We start from the raw sequence: 23104 nt of genomic DNA on the forward strand, positions 1-23104 counted from the left end.
TTTTTATCATTTTACAAACACTTTTAATTTAAAAGTTACAAAAAAAAAGTAAAAATAACGACGTGCATGAATTACTCGTAGAGTTTGGTTTAATGGTTAAAAATGTGTGATTCCTTCACTAATTACAAAAGATAAATTTATTAATTTTTGATTAATTAATTTAATATTCATAATTTATACAGATTATTATGTATATTCAAAATTTATGGGAGTTGTACTCAAAAAAAGTAGACGAAAAAGAATGGAGAATGAGCTGAAAGCAATGCCAGAAAACCAAAGCAGACCGGCTTCTTCAACCGGCAATTAAACAACCGGACCGGAAAACTGTTTGATTGATGAAGCAGACCGGTTCACTTTAAGTCTCAGGAATGGGGTTTTAGCCCTTCAAACAAAGGCTCTACTGCAATCCCTAGCTGAGCTTCAGGCACAGGCGGCAGCCATGGGAGCTCGAGGCAAAGGTCTATACTTGTCTCTCTGTGTTATCTAATATAATCCACCTGTTTGATGAGTTTTTGTTTCATATGGTTTAGGGTTAGGTTTTGTTCTTATTCGTCGTTTTGAACGTAGGAACCGCTAATTATGATGTTTTGAATTCGATTCTTTCTTGTACAATCAGTTAAGAAGTCGAAGAAAGAAACTTTTCGTGAAGAGGAAGAAGATAACGAAGACAATACCAGCAATACGATGCCCAGTTCTCGCCCGAATGCCAGACAGCACATGCAGCAGTTACAGAGGCTTCAAGAAAAGGTCTCTCGCCTTTTGTATAGAAAATATTATCTTTTTTTATTCTAATTCTGCTTGTTGTTTGTTTGTTTTCATGAACGTGATTTTGCTCCATTTTCCTGCAAAGATTTTAAATGCATGCTTTTGTAAGGGAAAGGAAGACTAGGAGAGGCAAATTTTTACGGACAATCTCGACTGCTTTCTAGGTTTAACGGGAAGAATAATTATTGTTTGTTGCAGGACCCAGAGTTCTATGAGTTCCTGAAGGAGCATGATAAGGATCTTTTGGAGTTCAATGATGAAGACATAGACGTGAGTTTGTAGCCTTTTGATGCTCCCAATAGATATGCAACTTGGGTTTATGTTCACTGTTTTGCTAATAACTCTGTACAGGAGGATGTTGAAACAGAGATGGATGATGAGGAACTACAAGGAGATGCAGGGCCAGAAGACGTTGAGCACCCGAGTACTACTGAAGAGACAGAAGAGAAATCTTCCAAAAATGTTATAACTAGTGCAATGGTTGATACCTGGTGTAATGCTATCCGGGAAAATGCAAAATTGGGGGCAGTTCGTTCTCTTATGAAAGCTTTTCGCACTGCTTGCCATTATGGTGACGATGATGGTGATGCTGCTGCAAAGTTTAGTGTCATGTCCAGTAGCGTGTTTAATAAAATAATGTTATTTGTTTTAAGTGAAATGGATGGCATTCTTCGGACATTGCTGAAACTCCCACCTTCTGGAGGAAAGAAGGAAACAATTACTGGTTTGATGAACACAAAACAATGGAAGAACTACAATCACTTGGTGAAGTCGTATCTTGGAAATGCTCTACATGTCTTGAACCAAATGACTGACATGGAAATGATATCTTTCACGCTGAGACGTCTGAGATATTCAGTAATATTTTTGGCTGCTTTTCCTAGCATGTTGAGGAGGTTTATTAAGGTATGCTTTGAGTTGTACAGTATTCCTCATTTCAATATTTACCCTGATTTTGATACATCAGGTTTTTTGCTGGAAGAGGCACATTTGTTGCCATATAGAGTTGGAATCTGACAGTAATAAGTCTGGAATATGCTTTGGTAATGTTAACCTGTTTGGTTTATCTGTACTGCTCCTTTCATTTTTATATATCTTCAATCTGGACTCAAGTTTTTTAGACATGAAATATAGTTCTTTTTCCCCGTGTTTATCATTTGTGTAATCTTTTAAGGATCCAGATATTATTAGTAGAAAAAGGGGAGAAAATAAAGCTCATGAATTTAGCCACATATACTCAATAGGATGAAAAACATGTCCCAAATGTATAAGTCAATCTTCATACTTACAGGCATGCATTTTGATTGTTCCTTGAGTAGGCTGTGTTGAAGCCAAAGGCAATTTTGTTCCCTTGATACTTGTATGGAAGTGGATATAAGAAACCAATATTTTGACTTTTCAGGTGGCTCTTCATTTTTGGGGTACAGGGGGAGGTGCACTACCAGTTGTCTCCTTTTTATTTGTTAGAGATTTATGCATTCGGGTTGGATCTGATTGTTTAGATGAGTGCATTAGAGGGATATACAAAGCTTATGTCTTGAACTGCCAATTTGTGAATGCAACAAAATTACATCACATCCGGTTTCTTGGGAATTGTGTCATTGAACTTCTTGGGCTGGACCTTCGAGCTGCATATCAACATGCTTTTGTTTTCATACGACAATTAGCAATGATTTTGCGGGAGGCACTTACAATGAAAACTAAGGTATTTTTCTATGTTCTTATTGTATTTTTGTAGCTATGTGTGTTTTCTTTGGAATTTTTTGTACTTTCCACTTTTTTTTTTTAAAGTTTTCCAATTTACACATTCCAAACACTTTTGTGCTGAACTCTGCATTTGAAATTTTGATGTATGACTATCAAATTGTCATGACCCAAGGAATAATAGAAGGGCATCATCGTAATAGGGTTGCAATGGGTTGTTAGGATATTTTTACAAGTTGTTAGAAGCACATGGGTGCTGTTAGGATGTTGTTAGAAATTAGTTAACTAGCTACTATGCCTATATAAAGGCCCATTATAAGAGGAGAGGATATCCTTGAATTAATGAATAAAACTCTCATTTTCCTCTCTAAATTTCTCTCTCTCATTTCTCTTAACTTTCTCCCTAATTCTGTTCAATCTCCCCATTCATTTCTTCTTTGTTCTTCCCCAAATTCCTTCTAAGACCCTAGCTAAATCCTAGGGTCATGACTAATGGTATCAGAGTAGTCATTTCTCGATTGTGAGTTCTAAAATTCAGTAGTCATCGGATCCGATTTTGAAGTAAACAAGATGATTTGAAGTAGAACATACAATTCTCGGCTGAAGGCGAAGAAAAATTCTAGAAACGATTTCATAGGCGCTGTAATTCAAGCAATTATCAAGACGCTGTTTAGAGTCGATTACGGAAGCCGGTAGTAGTCAGGCGAGTTCGAGCAATGATTAGCAACTCTACGATCAACGACGGTGATTGGTGAGACTAATAGAAGATCCACGAACGAACAGACAATCGAAGATCCACCGGACTTGAACCTGTCATCAATCAGTACAGAGGAGCGTTCGCAATTGGAGTGGGTCGATAGGCAAGCATACTTGAAGTGTTGCGAACAGACAACACTCACGATTGGTGAGGGAGTCCGTCGAAGACGGTTGGGTGAGACAAAGGCGCTGATTCTGGCGAGAAAGGAAGGCGCGAAGTGGAAGCAATTGCACACAAAGATTGGGCAATCTTGAATCTGCTGTAATCTTGTGTGGAGAGCGATCAGTGCAAGAGGTTGTCGGCTCGCGGCTAAGACTTCAATCTTGTACCAAATTGAAGGCAAGCAAGCTAGGAGGATTCACGATTGGAGCTTGTGGACGATGATTGGGTGGCGACCGATGCAAAGAGGAATTGGACTTGGATTGATTGAGCAGCGATGATGGAATCAACGAATTCCAGCATTTCAGTTAGTCCGACGGAGGAATGGCTCTCGGCTTAAAAAATTCGGAGGTGTTGTTTGATCAAGGAAGGCGACCTCGATTGTGGAAGAAAAGCGGAAGGTTCGACTATTGAATTTCGGAGCAGCAAGTTAATTCGTTGCGATTTTTCTGAGTCGCTGCAGTTGCGATTCCAAAATTGAAGGCGGATCAGAGTGGCGCAGCTGAAGCAGATTTATAAACCAATTCATAAAATTACTGCATCCATTAGGTCTTAATTATGGGGAATTCCTTTGGTTATAACACAGTCCAGCAAGGGTGACTGTTGAGAGGTACATACTGCAGAGAAGTGAGGGATTTAAGATGTGCAAAGCTCTTGTTTATTGGCCTTCGAATTGTCCTACTCGTGAAGCTAGGGGAGGCAGTGCATACATGGAGCAGACGAGCCTTCAATTGCAGCAGAAGAAAGCTTCATTTTCAGCTGGAATGGAGCCTCAAAGGCAGCCAAAGAAGGTTGCATTTTTAGTTGGCAGCAACAGGGAACAAAAGAAGGGGATCAGCCAAGTTGACAAGGAAATAAGAAGTGTAATACATGAAGAGTGCAAGGAATTCAGTCGAATATTCCGTGAGAAGTTACAAGAGTTTGTGTTAATTGTGAAGCTCCAAACGGTGTCGTTACACTTTGCTGACTGGAAGGCCACGTGCAGCAACCGCGTGCTGCCATTTGGCAGCCGTTGGATGGCTGCACGTGGCAACCATCAGCTGGCGCCTGATTATGCTCCCACAGCCATTGCCCGATCATCTCCTGCTCTCCTGCTCCTCTGCCGTTTTCTGTTGGGATTATAATCGTGCTTGCACGATTTGATCTGGTCCATTCATCCACACTTTTTTGAGGTGCAATCCCAGCCGCTCTTGATCGCTTTTAATTGCTGCCTCGAGATGTGAACTAGTGTGAGTGGCAGAAAAGACGAAAGGAAAAAATCAGAAAGGTTTTTCTATCGGGTTGGTTCTTGCGGGTTGAAGGCTCTCGCCTCTTGGCTAGGGTTCTTTCTGGTTTGTTCCCGAATTCTTTTCTGTACATGTTTGTATAGTTTTTTGTGGTTCGATAAGTTTGCCTTTAATCTGTATTAAGTGATTGATCGGCAGTTTTGTGTTCTCGAACCACTGATTGTTTGAGGGTTTTGTTTTAGAGGGCTTATGAGCGTGTAATCCGATTTTCATCTCATAGTGCAGTGAGCTCTTCTCTCTCGAGCTCAACGTGGATGTAGCCTCAGTTTGAGGTGAACCACGGTAAAAACTCTTGTGTCTCTGTTCTTATTTTTGTTTCTCTGCGTTTATATTTTCTGATTCCAGCACTGTGAATGTTTGTTTTCATTCAAACCATCAAATATTTTGTGATTGCTTAAGAAAAACCCTAAGTTTTCTGTCGAGTCTCAACAGTGGTATCAGAGCCACTTTAAGTTCGGCTTCTAGGGTTTTCTGTAAGGTCAATCGTTCTTCAATATTTAGGGTTCTCTGATAGAGTCCATGTCAGCGGGTGTTTGCTGTATTGATTCATTTCAGTGAATAGAGCCCTTTTAGGTTACCTTCGTGCAATACGAAGATGAACTCTACCTGATTTGAGATCGGTATATTTGATGGAAAAGGAGACTTCGGAAGTTGGAAGAAAAAGATGAGAGTATTACTCTCTCATCATAAAGTGCTTATAGCACTTGAGACAGACGATCGCAAATGGTCAGCAGACCAGCTTGCAAGAACAGAGGAAATCAAGGAGGAAGCCTTTAATCTGATCTTCCTCCATCTAGGTGACAGTGTGATCCGCAAAGTGGATGGTATGACTACTCCCTTAGAGCTATGGAATAAATTAGACGCTTTATTTTCTGTCATTACTGCACCTAACTTAGTATATCTGAAAGGCATGTTATTTAATTATAAAATGAGTACATCTAAGACAATGGATGAGAATATAGATGAATTCACTAAACTTGCATTGCTACTTAGGGGTACTGATCAAGCTTTAGGAGACTCTAGTGAAGCTATGATTTTATTAAATGCATTGCCTGATGATTATGATGTTGTTAAACATGCATTAAGATATACTGTCATAGTACCTACATTAGACCTTGTTATTTCAGGCATTAAGGCTAGAGAACTAGAATTGGGAACATCTAAGAAATCTAGAAATAACCTATTTGTAAAGAGTAAGAATGAGAAAAAACACTTTGCAAATAATAATGATCAAACCATTGGGTCAGGGCAAAAGGGTAAGAAGAAAGATAAAAAGGGTAAGCAGAAATGGAAATGCTATTACTGTGGGAAAGAAGGACACATCAAAAAATACTGTTATGACTTTATTAAGAAACAAAAGCAAGGGGGAAACATAAATGCTAATCCAAATAATTCAAATTGCTTAGCTGAGGTTCTTACTGTTTCAAATGTTTCTATTGACAATGAATGGATCATGGATTCCGGTTGTTCTTTTCATATGTGCCCTAACATTGATTGGTTTCAAAAATTTGATAAAAGAGAATCAGGAATAGTGTTTATGGGTAATAACCAATCTTGTAGGATTAGAGGTATAGGAAACATATCTCTCAGATTGCATGACAACAAAATTAGAACATTAACTGATATAAGATATGTTCCTGATCTAAAAAGGAATCTAATATCTCTTGGCACATTATATGAACTAGGGTTCTCCTATAAGGCAGAAAATGGATCTATGCATGTGTTTAAGGGAGATGATCTAATACTAACTGGAGCTAAGAAAAATAGATTATATGTGTTGGATGGCTGTTATTTCCCTTCTGATATTATTAATTCTGCATGCATAGTAAAATCTGATAAGACAGAATTATGGCACTTGAGACTTGGCCATATGAGCCTAAAAGGACTTAAGGCACTGTCTAACCAAGGCTACCTTGGTTCAATGCCAGTGGGGTCCCTCGACTTTTGTGAGCCATGTGTCCTAGGCAAGCAACACAGGCTGGGTTTCCATAAGGGAACCCACCTGGCGAAGGTATGCCTAGAGTATATACATGCTGATTTATGGGGGCCTTCTCAGGTCCCTACTCATGGTGGTAACAGATACTTTCTCTCTATTATTGATGATTTCACTAGGAAGGTTTGGGTTTTTCTTTTAAAATCTAAAGACCAGACCCTAGAGAAGTTTAAGACTTGGAAGAACTTAATTGAAAATCAAATAGATAGAAAGATTAAAACCTTAAGGACAGACAATGGTCTAGAATTCTGTAACAAAGAGTTTGATGAATTCTGTAATACCCAAGGTATTCTTAGGCATAGGACTGTGAGGTATACACCCCAACAAAATGGGGTAGCTGAGAGGATGAACCGAACTCTTCTTGAAAAAGTTAGATGCCTCTTGTTCACCTCTAATATGCCAAAGTCTTTTTGGGGGGAGGCCTTGTCTACAGCAGCCTATTTGGTAAATAGAAGCCCTTCCACTGCCTTAAATCTAAAATGCCCTGAAGAAAAATGGACCAATAGAAAAATAAATCTAGATTACCTAAGGGTGTTTGGTTGTGAAGCATATGCTCACAAATCAAAAGGTAAGTTAGATGCTAGGTCCATTAAGTGTGTGTTTGTTGGTTACCAAGAGGGGACACCAAAGGCTTTAGATTATGGGAAAGACAATCTGGTGGGATAAAAATTATTATTAGCAGAGATGTCATATTTAATGAAGCCATTTTCCCTTGTAAAATCATAAATCCTGAAGAAACCAACAATAATAGTAACCCAGATGATTTTATTATTCTAGGAGGGTCTCAAATTGAGGTGGAGCAAGCAGAAGGTTCTCTTCCAGCTGCTCCAACAGAATCCAACCTAGAAGATGTTCCAAACTCTCATGAAAACCAAACCTCTGATCATGATGATGATCAAGAGGAACAAGAAAGAGAATCTGAGATTGAGGTGGAGCATTTCAGCCCCACCCAAGATCTCAGTGATTATCATCTAGCCCGAGATAGAAGCAGGAGGGTTTCAAGACCCCCTACCAGGTATGCCTATTCGGATCTAGTGTTTTGTGCCCTTGTGGCAGGTCTGGAATTAAGGAGCAGTGAGCCTTCTACATTTGAGGAGGCTGTCAGCTATAAGGAAAGTGTTAAGTGGCAGCAGGCCATGGATGAGGAAATGGCCTCACTTAAAATTAATGGCACCTGGGAGTTAGTGCCTAGACCTCAAAAACAGAAGTTAATTCAGTGTAAATGGTTGTATAAGCTAAAGGAAGGCATAACTCTCACTGACCCTATTAGGTATAAAGCAAGATTAGTGGCAAAGGGGTTTACTCAGAGAGAAGGAATAGACTACACTGAAATTTTCTCCCCTGTAGTAAAATTCAAAACCATTCGCATGATGCTGTCTGTGGTTGTTAAATTTGATCTTGAATTAGAACAATTAGATGTTAAAACAGCTTTTTTACATGGAGATTTAGAGGAGAAAATTTACATGATACAACCTGCTAGATATATTGACTCAAACAAACCTGAGCATGTTTGTTTACTAAAGAAATCCCTTTATGGCTTAAAACAATCCCTAAGACAATGGTATAAAAAGTTTGATAATTTTGTCTTAGGAATTGGGTTTGTAAGGAGTAAATATGATAACTGTTTCTATTTTATTCTCTCAAATGATCCCATTTATCTATTGTTATATGTTGATGACATTCTGTTAATTAGCAAGTCTAAGTCAAAGATAAATGAATTAAAACAGATGCTCAATACAAGTTTTGACATGAAAGACTTAGGTTCAGCTAAGAAAATTCTTGGAATGACAATAGAAAGGGATAGAAAAAATTTCATCTTAAAGGTTCATCAAAATGACTACTTGATGAAATCTGTGAAAAGGTTTGGCATGCAAAATTGCAAGCCAGTGAGTGTCCCATTAGCTGGACATTTTGTCTTAACTAAATCTCAATGCCCTGCGTCCAACTCTGAAATCATTAAAATGGAAAGTGTTCCATATGCTAATGCTATTGGAACCATCATGTATGCTATGATTAGCACAAGGCCTGATTTAGCCTATGCTATTTCAACCCTCAGCAGATTCATGTCCAACCCAGGTAAACCTCACTGGGATGCTCTTAAATATTTATTGAGATATATACATGGATCAGTTAATGTTGGATTAAGTTACAAGAAAAGATTTAATTCTCTTGATCTTGTTGGGTATGTAGATTCTGATTTTGCAGGGGATAGAGACTCTCATAAGTCCACTACTGCTTTATATTTCACCTTAGGTGGAAATTGCATCAGCTGGAAATCACAGCTGCAGCCTCTGGTTGCTCTGTCTTCCACTGAGGCTGAATATGTAGCAGTAACTGATGCTGTTAAAGAGGCAGTGTGGCTTCAAGGTATCCTCCAGGAAATCCAACTGCTCCAAGGTAAGGCTGTGGTATACTCAGACAGTCAAAGTGCGATTCGCTTGACCAAAAATCCAGTCTATCATGAACGCACCAAGCACGTGGATGTCAGGTATCATTATATTAGAGATTTGGTTGCTAATGGCACTATATCTATACTTAAAGTGCCTACAGAAAATAACCCTGCTGATATGGGTACAAAGTTGCTTAATGCAACTAAGTTCAAGCATTGCTTGGACCTGTTGCATGTGGGTGTTGGTTGATCATATCAACCAGAGCCATGAAAGAGAGAATTGTAGCATGCTGCATTTTTTGTTATGATGTTTAGATTACACTTTTCTGTTTGGTGCTTCAAGGTGGAGATTGTTAATTGTGAAGCTCCAAACGGTGTCGTTACACTTTGCTGACTGGAAGGCCACATGCAGCGACCGCGTGCTACCATTTGGCAGCCGCTGGATGGCTGCACGTGGCAACCATCAGCTGACCCTCAGCTAGCGCCTAATTATGCTCCCACAGCCATTGCCCGATCATCTCCTGCTCTCCTGCTCCTCTGCCGTTTTCTGTTGGGATTATAATCGTGCTTGCACGATTTGATCTGGTCTATTTATCCACACTTTTTTGAGGCGCAATCCCAGCCGCTCTTGATCGCTTTTAATTGCTGCCTCGAGATGTGAACTAGTGTGAGTGGCAGAAAAGACGAAAGGAAAAAATCAGAAAGGTTTTTCTATCGGGTTGGTTCTTGCGGGTTGAAGGCTCTCGCCTCTTGGCTAGGGTTCTTTCTGGTTTGTTCCCGAATTCTTTTCTGTACATGTCTGTATAGTTTTTTGTGGTTCGATAAGTTTGCCTTTAATCTGTATTAAGTGATTGATCGGCAGTTTTGTGTTCTCGAACCACTGATTGTTTGAGGGTTTTGTTTTAGAGGGCTTATGAGCGTGTAATCCGATTTTCATCTCATAGTGCAGTGAGCTCTTTTCTCTCGAGCTCAACGTGGATGTAGCCTCAGTTTGAGGTGAACCACGGTAAAAACTCTTGTGTCTCTGTTCTTATTTTTGTTTCTCTGCGTTTATATTTTCTGATTCCAGCACTGTGAATGTTTGTTTCCATTCAAACCATCAAATATTTTGTGATTGCTTAAGAAAAACCCTAAGTTTTCTGTCGAGTCTCAACAGTTTGCAATGATACTGATTAAGAAGTATCATTACAACTTTCGGACAGAATACTTTGATGGTTATCACAGAAGCTTTAACAAAGAGAAATTCCTAAAAATGGAGCAGTCGGAGGAGAAGTGCAACATTAGAAATGATATTAAAGGTGAATGGCATTATCCAAAGGGAATCTGCAATGAACAGATTGATAGGGCATCAAAGGCAAAAAGAGAATTAAATGAACACACCGATTCCTTTGGAAAGGAAGTTCTTGATGGTGATGTTTTTGGGATTTTGCAACAAGATCAGTCCAACTTTATGGAAGAAGAGTGTGAGGAAAAGGAATTGGAGGATGACACTCAATCAATTGACAGCCTCTCAAGCACTCTTACTAGTGTTGAGACACTTGGCCAGGTGTCAATCATTGAGAAATCGTTGCTGGAATTGAAATTGCAGCAGCTCCTAATGCTAATGTTCACAAACAGCCTTGGTATGAGTATCCAAGGCAAGTCTACAATCCTCCATTGCTGTGTTTTGAGGATACTGTTGATATTTCTGCAACGAAGCATGGTTGTGGGTTGAAAGGGAAGACAATAACTGCAACTAAGGATGAAGGTCTACCATTCTTACTTGTATTGGATGGTAAAGAACTACTAATGGAGGTCACAGACACGGATAGTCTTTATGTTGAACTCCAAGTTTCAGCTAATAAGTATGTCTGTCCGGAATTTGTTGATCATGTCCATAGATTGGAGATCAAGCTTGATCGGGCAGCTATTGTAGAAGGTGAGTGTATTGGATTTGAATGCTATCAGGTTGCTCCCATTGAAGTTCTAGGCCAAATTATGCTTAGGATTGATCTACACTTAAGAACGAGGAAGAAGAAGAGGCCTAAAAGGAGAAAGAAAGAAAAATCAGATAGAGAAGGCGGGAATTGGATGAAGCAATGGCTACTTGCTGCAAGTTCTTGGGGACAAGAACTCTCTCAAGGAGCGGGGAATTGTCATGACCCAAGGAATAATAGAAGAGCATCATCGTAATAGGGTTGCAATGGGTTGTTAGGATATTTTTACAAGTTGTTAGAAGCACATGGGTGTTGTTAAGATATTGTTAGAAATTAGTTAACTAGCTACTATGCCCATATAAAGGCCCATTATAAGAGGAGAGGATATGCTTGAATTAATGAATGAAACTCTCATTTTCCTCTCTAAATTTCTCTCCATTCTCCCTCTCATTTTTCTTAACTTTCTCCCTAATTCTGTTCAATCTCTCCCTTCATTTCTTCTCTGTTCTTCCCCAAATTCCTTCTAAGACCCTAGCTAAATCCTAGGGTCATGACACAAATTTACTTCTCATATATATATATATATATATATTTATCCTTACACTTACTTGTTCAATGTCCTTATTTCGCTCGTTATCTTCTCTATCCACTTAACTTTTTATGTTTGGAATTGTGAACTTGCACCAAGTGTTTCTATGAAACAGAGGCTGATCAAGTAGCCATTGCTGCATTTCACTTATTTAAGTTAAATTTTAATTCATATGATCCTTGTCAATGGCCTGGTTTCCATGATTGGTTGCCTTTTATATGACCTGATTACCATTTTTTGTACAGGAAGCATTCCGGAAGGTTTATGAGTGGAAGTATATGAATTGTCTTGAACTTTGGGTTGGAGCTATCTGTGGATATAGTTCGGAAGCAGATTTTAGGCCTCTTGCTTATCCAATGACACAAATAATTTATGGAGTAGCTCGTTTGGTTCCATCTGCTCGATATTTTCCCCTCCGATTAAGCTGCGCTAGGATGCTCAACAGGATTGCTGCTTCTACCGGTACATTTATACCTGTTTCTATGCTCCTGTTAGACATGCTGGAGATGAAAGAATTAAACAGATCCCCAACTGGAGGGGTTGGAAATGCTATTGACTTACGTACCATACTAAAGGTAATAATTCATCGCATTTTCTTTCTATTTGTTAACAATTCAGCAACATTATTGATGTTTTGATGTAAATATGAAAAATTGCATGATCTCAGGTAAGCAAACCAACCATAAGGACACGATCTTTCCAGGAGGCATGTGTCTTTTCTGTGGTTGAAGAACTTGCTGAGCATTTGGCTCAGTGGAGTTATTCTGTTGCTTTCTTTGAGCTGTCTTTTATTCCTACCGTACGGCTGCGTAATTTCTGCAAGTCTACAAAAGTTGAGAGGTTCCGTCGAGAAACAAGGCAGCTCATATCTCAGGTATATTCTTAAGATTGATGATGATCCTTGATGCTATTAGGTAAAAGTCAATTTGTGTAAAAAAGACCCTGGGTGTAGTGAAAGATAGTTAACTCTTTTCCAATACCGTATTGTACGGCAGTCAATCCAATTTTATCATTCCCAAAGATTATGAAGGCCACTACTGATGTTTCAGCTGTTTCATGACAGATTGATTCCAATTCTGAGTTTATAAACCAAAAACGCAGGTCGATCTCATTTTTACCAAATGATCCTGCAGCAACATCTTTTCTCGAGGTTAGTACTGCAATTATTATTTTTTTTCCTTTCATATCTTTGTTCCACTTTCCCAAATCTTTTTATATTGCCCCTTTTGCCAACTAATTTTTGTAATTTAAATTTGGCATTATGTGGGGTACTAATTTGGATGATTTATTGGCTGACAAATACATTTTGGCTTGTTCTGACAGTAGCTTTGTAATGCTTGTAATACACATCTGTATATTTGCTCAGCAACCAGCAGAAGTAGCGTTAGGTATTTTAATTTGTTAGAAACTAATGTCAGGAGGCATTTGCAACAACTCTTTTCTGTAATTTATCATTCTTAATTTCAATTTTGAAGATGTTGGCCAATCCATGGTACAAAAGGTAGATTGACCCTGATGTCCACCATTTACAAACTTCAGATCACTGTCAAGTAAACATTGTGGCAAAAGAGGAAGAGTTTTTGCCAATAATGGTGGAATTTTAGTTGTAGGCTACAATAACCATTTCAAATTAATGAACTGTAAGATGAAATTAAGCTTTGGGATTTTCCAATATTCTAGATATGTGTGGTGTACAGAAAACTGTGGTATAGCACTTGCTTGATACAGCTGTTGGGGTTTATGTTATATGGACGAGATGCACCTTTTAGGTAGGATGAGAAATCATTTTTAATGGCCATGTGATGGTATTGTGGAGGGTGCAGCAATTATCTCAAGACTCCAATTCACTGATAAAAGTCACCTCAGTGCTGTTTCATGCACTAAAACCTATTTTGCCGTTATAGATGTATCCAAGAGTCCTTAATCCTGTTGCATCCCTGCAAGAAGGTTTAGGGATTCCTTGACCTTCAACATGATGACAGAGTCTGCTTCTTTTTCCTTTGGATATCCTAGCATGTTCATATTATAATCCTTCCACGTAGCCTTTCCAATCTGGTGGTTTTGATTTGGGTTCTTCCCTTCATGTTTTTAGAGGCCATGATATAAATACTTGAACTGTTAGGAACAAAGAAATAAACAAAAAACAATAATCGTGTCATTGCAATTTATATGTTACTAATAAAAAATTTTAATATAAAATCTTATTGAAATTTGATAATTAAAAAAAAAAGCTGTCATGTAACATCCACAACAGCCATGTCTGTGGCACAATCCATGCCTATGAAGCTAGATTATATGCGTCTAGGTGTTGAATTTAGAGTAAATAATTCAATTTTCCCTCTAATTTTTACTTCATTTTTCTGTGGCAACTTCAAATTTCAATTTTCTGTTTAATCTCTTAAATTATATTAGAACATAGTTGTTTCAATATTCAGTAATAAATAAGTGAACTACCTTAACTTTCAATTTTCAAAGTTTTAAGAGGAAAAAAAACTCCGTTAAGGGGAAACAAAATTTTATTTGTAATAAAAAATTCAATAAGATTAATATATGGTTTATTGGAGTTAATTTTTTTTACTAATACAACTATTGGTTTCTATTCTGATTTTTAGTTCTTTAATTTAGGCTGCTGTATTTTTATTTGAACGCTCAATTTAAATTTGAAACTCATAATATAATAAAGATAACTTTCTTCTTTACATACTTAATGAATTGAACTGAATCTGCTCCAATATGAAAACTAGGATAGAAAAATTAGAAGTTTGAGGATGACATTGAAAGTAGAGCAAAGAGTGGGAGGGACAATTTGATTATTTAGTCTAAAATTGTTTGAGACTCTGGAGCTGGCATACCCATTGTTTACTTGAAGTGAGAATTTGTTATATTATCATTCATGTCAAATTAGAATAAGTGGAGAGCATTCTTGGCAATTATTAATCAAGTAAAAGGTTTTCTAGGTTTTGTCTAGTCTGATTTATGTTTTAGCAACATGGCTGCCTATAGGTATTGAGCCATTGACTATAGTTGCTTTAAGTGTCTGTTCCATGTGGACTGTCTCATTGAGTTGCACGGGCATTGTGATTAAATATGATCGTTAACATTTTTGTTGCTCATTTTACTATGGTATTTGTTTGATATTTTTTTTTTTTTGGTGATGAATGCAACTAATACTAGGACGAGAAGAAGTCAGGGGCGAGTCCTCTGTCACAGTTTGTTGCCACTCTACGCGAGAAAGCACAGCAAAGAAATGAATCCTTGACAGAGTCCAGGTATATAACCATCTTAGTTGCAATTGTTATTGTATGATATCCATGTTGCAATATTTTCTTTAGTTGCTGTATCATGGCAAGAATGTATTTTCCAGTGTTCTTGTGGGTGCAAAGTCATCTATATTTGGAAGCAAGGTAGCAGAAAGTGACGAGGATGATGATAACCGGAATGAAGAAGGTGCTGCTGCTTTTAGCTCGTCGTGGTTACCAGGAAGCGATTCCAAGTACGCATGCTGTGCTAATCTTCCTCCATTTATCCCCTCTTATTCTCATGTTTTTTGCTCGTTTTCCATTGTTTTTGCTGGTATTTGTCTGATCCTGGTTATTCCCTTGCAGGGCTAAGAATCATAAAGAGGAGAAAAAGAAGAAGAAACGCAAGAAGGAATCGCAGGAAGAGGCAGCCATGGATGAAGATGTTGTTGAGGACTTAATTCTTAGCTCAGATGAAGAAGGAGGAAATGACATTGGCTCCTTCAAAGGTCAAGGGTCAGATCAAGAAGAACCTGAGCCACCGTCTCCCAAACACCAGACCAAGAAACGGAAACCATTCCTGGAATTGTCCAAAAACAAGGCTCAATTTCGTTCAAAGAAGAGGAAGAAAGCAAATTGAAGAGGTTTTTGTCGATTAATAGATTTATTTTATTTTTAATTTTTGTTGGCATTTGTTCCTGCTATAAAATTGAGCTTAACAACTGTCCGTGACATAGCACGTTTGTTAAGAAAGCCCCTACTGCCACTTGTATTCTTTCAAATGCAATATTTCTTAAATATCTAACATTATATGCAGCGGTTCTAACTTTTTCTCGTCACACTCTAGCGGTATGATAATGTGTCACTAAAAGAGTTAAAGCAGTTACAGCCCATGAATGTTATTAGGGAAAAAAAAAAAGATTAGGCCTCAACAAAATGATATCTTGTAGCATTTTTAAAAAGATGCAATAATATTGGTCATCCATGAGATGCTACACTGATTGCCCCATTTCCCCCTTTTTGTTAAGAAAGAATGAAGATGTGACAAATTTTCTATTTATTGACTCCAAATCTAATGTGTATATAAACATGATTTAAATGTCTTCAACGATTATTTCTTTTAAATAATCATTCAATTAGATCAAGAACATCATGGACCCCTTTATTTTGGTCTCCTGTGATCTATTTTTATTTTTCATAATTTGAAATTTGTATCCAAGGCCAAAGGCCACCCATCTCTTAAAAGAAAGGATTGCCTGGAAAAAAAAAAAAACAATAAGAATCTAAAATATTAAAAATACGTCATATTTTGGGTGTATGCAAAATTGACCCAAATCAATAAGGGGCTAGGGTGAAATTTGTTTTAATATTATTATTGCACATTAATTTCACTTAGTATTTTACTGAACTGGAACCTGAACTTTGATTTAATGCTAATTGGATTCAAAAAAATAAGAAAAATACTATTGGTATATCTTGAATTACATAAAGATGTGTCAATGATAAAAAAATTCCTCATAAGAAGTATAGAGGTGCCTGAGGCAAGGGATATTTTGATCATAATACCCCTTTATGTAGTCCAAGATATACAAAAATAATGTACATATAGTATGGTTCAAAAATTAAACCTAAAATCAAACCAAAATGAGAAAGAGAAGGAAAGGGGGTTAAAACAATAATATATTTATATTCATTCGATTTAGTTCACAAATCTATCTAGACCATGGACACTGAATTATTTCACATATCCAATGATAACTATATATACATATATATATATATGTTTCAACAATATAAACCGAGCTATGGTATATAAAACTCGTTTCACCAGTAAAATAATCTTATTAGGAAAGCCAAACATGTCTCAATAATACCAGAATTTCATGCTCAAAATGCTAGAACAACTAGTCCACCTGGAAGCCAAAATGACTGACTAATTAATACAGTTCTCTACTCTAAACATGAACAGCCAGAAGAGTTCATCTACGCTACACTCTACCCTGCACTTCCTCTGCTTGTTGGGTCTTCTGATCCTCCATACTATTTCTCCCGTCATCAACATTGATACACTTGTACCACTTGGCGCAATAGACATAAATCACAAAATCAGCAGCCGTTAAGACGGCGATGAGGAAGTAAAACCGGTCCATGTGGCCATCGTTTAGGTCTTCCGGGATCCAGCCAGGGCTGTCACCTCTGGCAGTGATCACCATCACCATGTTAACCAGCAAGCTGCTCACATAGTTGCCAAGCGATATTGATGCCATACACAGGGAGCTCCCGAAGCTCTTTATCCCATCCGGGGCTTGTTCATTGAAGAACTCTAGCTGACCAACGTACATGAAGACCTCAGAGGCACCAACAAGGACATACTGAGGAATCTGCCAAAATATGCTCAAAGAGCTGGAATGGCCATCTGGGATCACCCTCTTGAGCCTCTCCACCTCTGTGAGGCCGGCTGCTAGCATGGCCAGCATGCCTATGACAAGTCCAACGCCCATTCTTTGAAGCTCGGATAAGCCCTTGGGGTTTCTGCTGAGCCTTCCAGCTAGTGGCACGAGGATCTGTCGGTAAATGCCAGTGCAGATGAGGACACTGCAGATGTCAAAAGCCGACATGCTTGCTGCAGGAAGATGGAAGTTTCCAATGTCAGAGTTCATGACTACACCTTGCTCGACGAAGAGGGAAGCCATCTGGGTGAAGACTACTGAGTATATTATGGTGCACAGCCAAATGGGTAGCATTCTTAGTATGCATTTGGCTTCTTCTACTTGAGTGACAGTGCAAAGTCTCCATGGCTTTATAGTGTCACACTGGTCTTTCTCTGTCAAGGTTGCAGCCTTGTCCAAACACCTGATTATGCATTAGACAGTCAATCTATGTAGGATCAACATTGAACTATTTTGAGATAGGAGGATCTTAAAGCTAGTTTGTATTCAGAATTTCCAAATAGAAATACTCACTTAAATTGATTGCTATGAAGAATCTTCCTACTCCCTTTAATTGCGGACTCTGATCCTTCAACCTCATACAACTCATTCTCTTGTGCTGGAACCACTTTCCATTTCCTAGCTGCAGCAAAGAATACTTGAGCCACGCGTGGAATAGGATTCCCACACGGTTTAATACGCCTATATCCTGATGATCCTAACAGAAATGAGACTAGAGCTAAAACAGCTGATCCTGTCGATGCCCAAAACCCAAGTGTCCATTTCCCAGTATCCTCATAATATACCAGAACCGTGTTGGAGAACAGCGAGCCGACATTGAGTGCAAAGTAGAAGTAGCAGAAGAAAGCTGCTTTAGATTTCCTTTGTTTAAGGTTTGATTCATCGAACTGGTCTGCTCCCAATGTGGCTATGGTGGGCTGGTGTCCGCCATATCCAAATGCCACCAAGTAGATAGCCAAGTAAAATATGGCAGTGCCAACCGAAGAAGTGGGATAACAAAGCTGTTCTCCGTCACCACAACCTTCAGGTTTGAGCAAGAGAAGCCAGGAGGATAATGATAATAGGACCAAACCCTGATTGAAATATCATAATTGGTTTAGAATTCTAAGCTGTGAAGTGAAAATAGAAAGAAATTATTTTGAACCAACTCTGGTACTAGTATCAATTACCAGCACAAGGATTATCTGAAAAATGGCACAGGTAAGGTATCGGCCCCAGTAGGAATCGCTGAGAAATGCTCCCACCAGCGAGCACAAATATACAGTCCCGGTCCATTGGCTGACATTATTTGCTGCAGTGGCATTGTCTTGCCCGATAACTCTGGTCAGGAACAATACCAAATTGACGCCAACTCCGAAAAAAGCCAGAGTTGCAAGGCCTTGATTTGCTGGACCAGGCATAGGAGAAAAATTTTAGCTCTACTGATAGACCAGAAAAAGATAAACACAAACAACAATATGAAAACGTCAAAGAAGGTCTTTAAACAAAAGTTGATATGAGCGTTTCAGTAAGTACCTAGCAAGATTATAGCTGAGTTCCAGCCTCCAGTGCTCTTTGTCGTAGGATGCCCCTCAATGCTAATTGAACAGGCCATCGTCTGTTCATTGTGGCCGCAGTGTGCAACTGCATGTTCTGGTCTCAGATGATTATTGGCTTGCCCTTCCTGTTCGAAAATAAATTTGATCGTAAGGAAGTCTTTCAATTGCTTAAATCTCAGTTATCACACAATTCCACAGGATATAACAGATGATATAGTGTAAGTCCTAATACTCCGTTCTTCTTCACGCTAAAACACGCGTCTTGAACTTGTTCTTTTGTCATTATAATTCAGTAACTTGGATCCAATAGATGGGAGAATCCAAATCGCTTTCTGTAACATATTGTTTTTTTCTTTCTAATTACTGCAAGTGATAATCCCCACCTCTGGCGCCAGCACAAGTCTTGCATTAGTTGAGTCCGTGGGTTCCATTTCACGTATACTCTGCAAATTAACCAGCGAAAGCTCGGCAGTTAGATGGTGGATGACTGCAAAGAAATATAATGCAAGAATACAAATCGCTTAGAAAATGGAACAATTTAATGGGCCATGCTTCATGCTTGTGCTCAGCAAGTATTCCATTTTTTCAGCACTTTGGTAGCATTAGTCTCACATAATTAGAGACGAAAATATATTCACCATGTTCAGATGATAGAACGAAGAAGAGAATAAATGAAAGGTAAACATAAATAAGATTCAGAATAGGTGGCAAAACGAATCATTTAGCATGAAATGGGCTCGGCAAGTTGCATAATTCTAATCCACATCCCATATAACAAGAAGCAGAGAAAAGAAGTAATGCCGATAAGAAGAATACTCACAAGCAACAAATGGAAGTAAAGCTGGAAAGGAATGAGAGTAAGTTGGCAAAGAGGAAATTGATGAGATCGGTGCGAGAAATGGATGAATATATATAGGACAGGGAACAGAGAAGCACGAGAAGAAGCCGGGCAGGGGTCATTGTCAAGATTGGCTTTGTTGTGGAAGTAAGCATTTGTAAGGGAAATGCACAGAAGAATGGTGGTGGAGGGAAAGGATGGAGAGGCTTGCTTGGAAGAGCATGAACCACTAGTCAGGTCACCAGCCAATTCAATCCTTTGTATCAGTGGGATTTTTATTCTTCCAAGAAAACGATATCCTGTTATTCTTCTAGTTCTTTTACCTAAAAGTTTTTGGTATATGCTGATAAATTCTTCTAAAGGTGACCGACCACTGGCTTCACGGTTTTGCACGGTTTTTGAAACTTTTTGCACCATAATTAACCACGAGGAGGCAGAGACAGTTTTCTTTTAGTATTCATGGATAGTTTAACTCTTCATTAAGTGATTCCGAGCTCATAAACCATTTCTGGCTGCGAGGACAAGTTTATGAAAGTGATAAAAGATTAAAAGACGTGCTTTTAATTAGCTCATCTTTGTAACAAAATCCAATTCGACTCGTGCTACATGAAGCATTCATCTATGTCCATTTTGTTTTGGCCATAGAACGATTGTTTTTTCATTGACTTGAGGTGTTGCGGCTGGAAACTTTAGCATAAATACTGGACAGCAGCCATAAAATTTCAGAATATGGATCAAATGATATGCATCTTTTATGGTATAAAGATCAAGAGAAGTGCATCCTGTATAGTCGTCATTATTTGCCAATTATATATTACATTTTAGTTTTTGGTAGGTTGTTAAGTGTTCGTTATCAATCAGCCAAAAGAGAAAATATTTGAAAATATCAATGAACAGCGGACATGATTTTATCCATTGAAAGATCACAAAGTATGCCCTCTGTAATTCCATTTTGTTTAGTTTTCAAGCTCATCAGATGACAAGGCAGTCTGGCACATGGAACTAAACTTTGCAACTACAGCAAGAAGACTAACAACTTTAACATTAACATGTAACATCGATAACATTGACGTATAAATGTGGATCAATGAAAGCAACACCAAATCGGAGAAGCTCACATGCTGGAAGTTCATGATGGAAGAAAATTTCAAGGATTAATCAACTGATTACTAGAAAAGGCTTTTGTTCTCAGAAAATTCTCATAGAAAAGTACTCTTCTTACATAGTCTGAGAACTTAGTGGAAACATTTAACAAATTTTAGTAGAAGAGAAACTCCTAAAATTATAACTCTATGAGAAAATTATTTGAAAGCTTGGTATTCATTTTTACATTCACTAAAGCATTTATTAGGGTATATAGTTGACGTTTTCAGTAAGATTCCTCACTGTTTTTTTTTTTGGATTAGAGAAGTTAATGTTAAACTTTATCATTTGCTGTTTCTCATATTAACAGTTCATGCACGATGCAATTGCCTTTTTGAGAACTTGATTTGATGACTGATGTAGAAATGTCTGTTTCTTGGGGAACTCTAATTGTTCATATAACCATGCATTAACATTAAACAACTACACGATTAAATCAACCAAAAGATACAAAAATCCAACAAATTAAAACTGAAAATTAGGTTAATTATTGATTGGTTACTGCTACATAAAAGAATAATATTAAAAGAAATTAAGTTTAATCCCAACCTGTTAGGGAACTGGGTCTGGCTCAGAAAGAAGAAGGTTGACGATTCCGGGGACGGCGCCGAAGACGGAGCAGTAAGTACAAGCGGCAATGCTGGCCGGAAAATGACTGGAAAGCTAGAAAAGGCCCCGAAGCATGTAGTCATTTACGGCGAGGACGAATATGAACTCACCCTTTTCACAAATTACAGATCACTGCAACTTCTTAACTTGCTGATGGAACCTCAAAACCATGCATTCGCTCATATATGTATATGTGATCAATTGGTTATTGTTTAATTTGCCAGTCCAAGGAAGTAATCCAGCTAATTATGTCGTCAAAAAATAACGTTGTTGCTTCCGAAGTTGTATGCAACTAACTCCTAATAAAGCTCCACTTATTTCTCAAATTCTTAGCAGAATTTTAATTGAAACGGTTTAATATCGTCATGTATGACTAATTCTGACCAATGACATGGATAAGCTTTGTTTGACAGTTTCTTATGCCAGCAAACCCCTTTCTGGGCTTGCTCAGCCATGCATTCAGCCCTTCACGCGCAAATTTAGTTGTTAACGATAATAATCGTACGTGTATTCAAAAGGAAAGTACCCAATTAACAAAAAAGAAAAAGAAGAATACCAATATATATATATATATATATATACTTAAAAATTACACAAATAGTACTTTGTGCTGTTTTTTGACATATATTTTAGAAAAATATCATTTTGATAACATGCCTTATGCTAAAACATGAAAAATGACATAATTACATAGTTTTAATTTTATAGAAAATATTACCCATCAAGAGGGTATATTAGGGAGGACAATTTGGAAGAAAATATATTATTTTTGGTTATAAATTAGTATGATAAAAATGTCTAATGTACAATTAATTTATTAGTGAAAAACAAAAAATGGCATCAAATAAAAACTTAGTCAATCGTAGGTACAACGAAAGTGGGGGGGCGGGGAAGGTGAAAGGTGATAAGGACAAGTGCATATAACATAATATGAGGTGGGACTTATGGGAGAATTTGGATGCTTTATTTATGGCCCATGACTTGTTAAATCACAGCTCTCATTATCGCTTATCAAACTGTCTTCCACTCCTTCCAACGTCCCCTCCCACCACTGTTTATATTGAAATTTGCCTGTGATTCTACAGTAAAAATAAAGTTAGTTTAATATATAATAATAAGAGATGTGATGTAAAAGTGCGCGCGCGAGAGAGAGTATAAATGATAAGGAGATTAACATTTATTATTAAGGTCCAAGAGCTAATATATAAATACAACTATATTATGCTTAATTTTGTTGAGTTTTGATAAATTTCTAAAATAATTATACGTTATCGTAATCTTTGACCTCTTTATTTTGTTTTTTTTCTTTATATTATATTTGATCTTATTTTTACAAAACTATTACACTTATATTTTTTTATTATCAAATATAAAGAGCATCTTTACAAAAATTATAAATATATCTTAAATGTCATGCCATAATCTATAATACGTAAGAGAATTATCATATTTTTGTCATTAATGAAATAATCTTTTTTATCCCAATTTATTCTTAGTTTATTTTAACTTAAAACCATAGAGAGCTGCTCTTGTACAGAAGATGTCGATATTAACATACTCCAAGCTATGCAATAATGTTACTATTTTTTTTATAATCACAACTCATTTTACAAATATTTTGAATAAATAAAATATAAAAATTAACTAATAGATTGAGTGGACAAAAACCTATCTTCTTCAGCACAGCCATGCGGATTCGCAATGGGCCCAGTGAGAAGACTGATTCCGG

At 37.6% G+C, this 23104-nt stretch overlaps 2 protein-coding genes across 3 annotated transcripts; one reads left to right on the forward strand and one right to left on the reverse strand.

The window, feature by feature from the left end:
* The first annotated feature begins 323 nt into the window (after positions 1 to 323).
* LOC127797846 (nucleolar complex-associated protein 2) lies at positions 324 to 15605 on the forward strand. The gene is made up of 11 exons (XM_052331007.1): positions 324 to 458; positions 617 to 747; positions 964 to 1035; positions 1117 to 1671; positions 2168 to 2470; positions 11804 to 12133; positions 12226 to 12432; positions 12622 to 12708; positions 14733 to 14827; positions 14923 to 15051; positions 15164 to 15605. Exons 1-11 carry the CDS (start codon positions 440 to 442, stop codon positions 15435 to 15437), a joined length of 2202 nt encoding a protein of 733 aa, XP_052186967.1. The 5' UTR covers positions 324 to 439; the 3' UTR covers positions 15438 to 15605.
* Positions 15606 to 16628: 1023 nt separating this feature from the next.
* LOC127797847 (protein NRT1/ PTR FAMILY 7.1-like) lies at positions 16629 to 21524 on the reverse strand. 2 transcript variants are annotated; one of them, XM_052331008.1, is made up of 6 exons: positions 21316 to 21524; positions 19169 to 19228; positions 18763 to 18910; positions 18417 to 18634; positions 17761 to 18320; positions 16629 to 17650 (listed from the first exon to the last, which is right to left on the reverse strand). In XM_052331008.1, the coding sequence occupies exons 2-6, from the start codon at positions 19214 to 19216 to the stop codon at positions 16786 to 16788; spliced, it is 1839 nt and encodes a 612-aa protein (XP_052186968.1). In that variant the 5' UTR covers positions 19217 to 19228; positions 21316 to 21524; the 3' UTR covers positions 16629 to 16785. The 2 variants fall into 2 exon arrangements, with proteins under 2 accessions (XP_052186968.1, XP_052186969.1); XM_052331009.1 differs by lacking the exon at positions 21316 to 21524 and adding an exon at positions 19606 to 19641.
* Positions 21525 to 23104: the final 1580 nt, after the last annotated feature.

This window comes from Diospyros lotus, chromosome 3 (genome assembly GCF_014633365.1).
Source record: "Diospyros lotus cultivar Yz01 chromosome 3, ASM1463336v1, whole genome shotgun sequence".
NCBI classification, from domain to species: Eukaryota; Viridiplantae; Streptophyta; class Magnoliopsida; order Ericales; family Ebenaceae; genus Diospyros; species Diospyros lotus.

What these genes read in the sequence shown, in the direction of transcription:
- LOC127797846 (XM_052331007.1), top strand. An exon ending in TGTTGAGGAGGTTTATTAAG is followed by an intron (nt 1,672 to 2,167) that starts GTATGCTTTGAG and finishes TTGACTTTTCAG; the next exon opens with GTGGCTCTTCATTTTTGGGG. An exon ending in GAATCCTTGACAGAGTCCAG is followed by an intron (nt 14,828 to 14,922) that starts GTATATAACCAT and finishes TGTATTTTCCAG; the next exon opens with TGTTCTTGTGGGTGCAAAGT.
- LOC127797847 (XM_052331008.1), bottom strand. Translation starts at nt 19,216, where the DNA reads ATGGAACCCACGGACTCAACTAATGCAAGACTTGTGCTGGCGCCAGAG. An exon ending in GACTTGTGCTGGCGCCAGAG is followed by an intron (nt 18,911 to 19,168) that starts GTGGGGATTATC and finishes ATTTTCGAACAG; the next exon opens with GAAGGGCAAGCCAATAATCA. An exon ending in CTCAGCTATAATCTTGCTAG is followed by an intron (nt 18,635 to 18,762) that starts GTACTTACTGAA and finishes TGCCTGGTCCAG; the next exon opens with CAAATCAAGGCCTTGCAACT.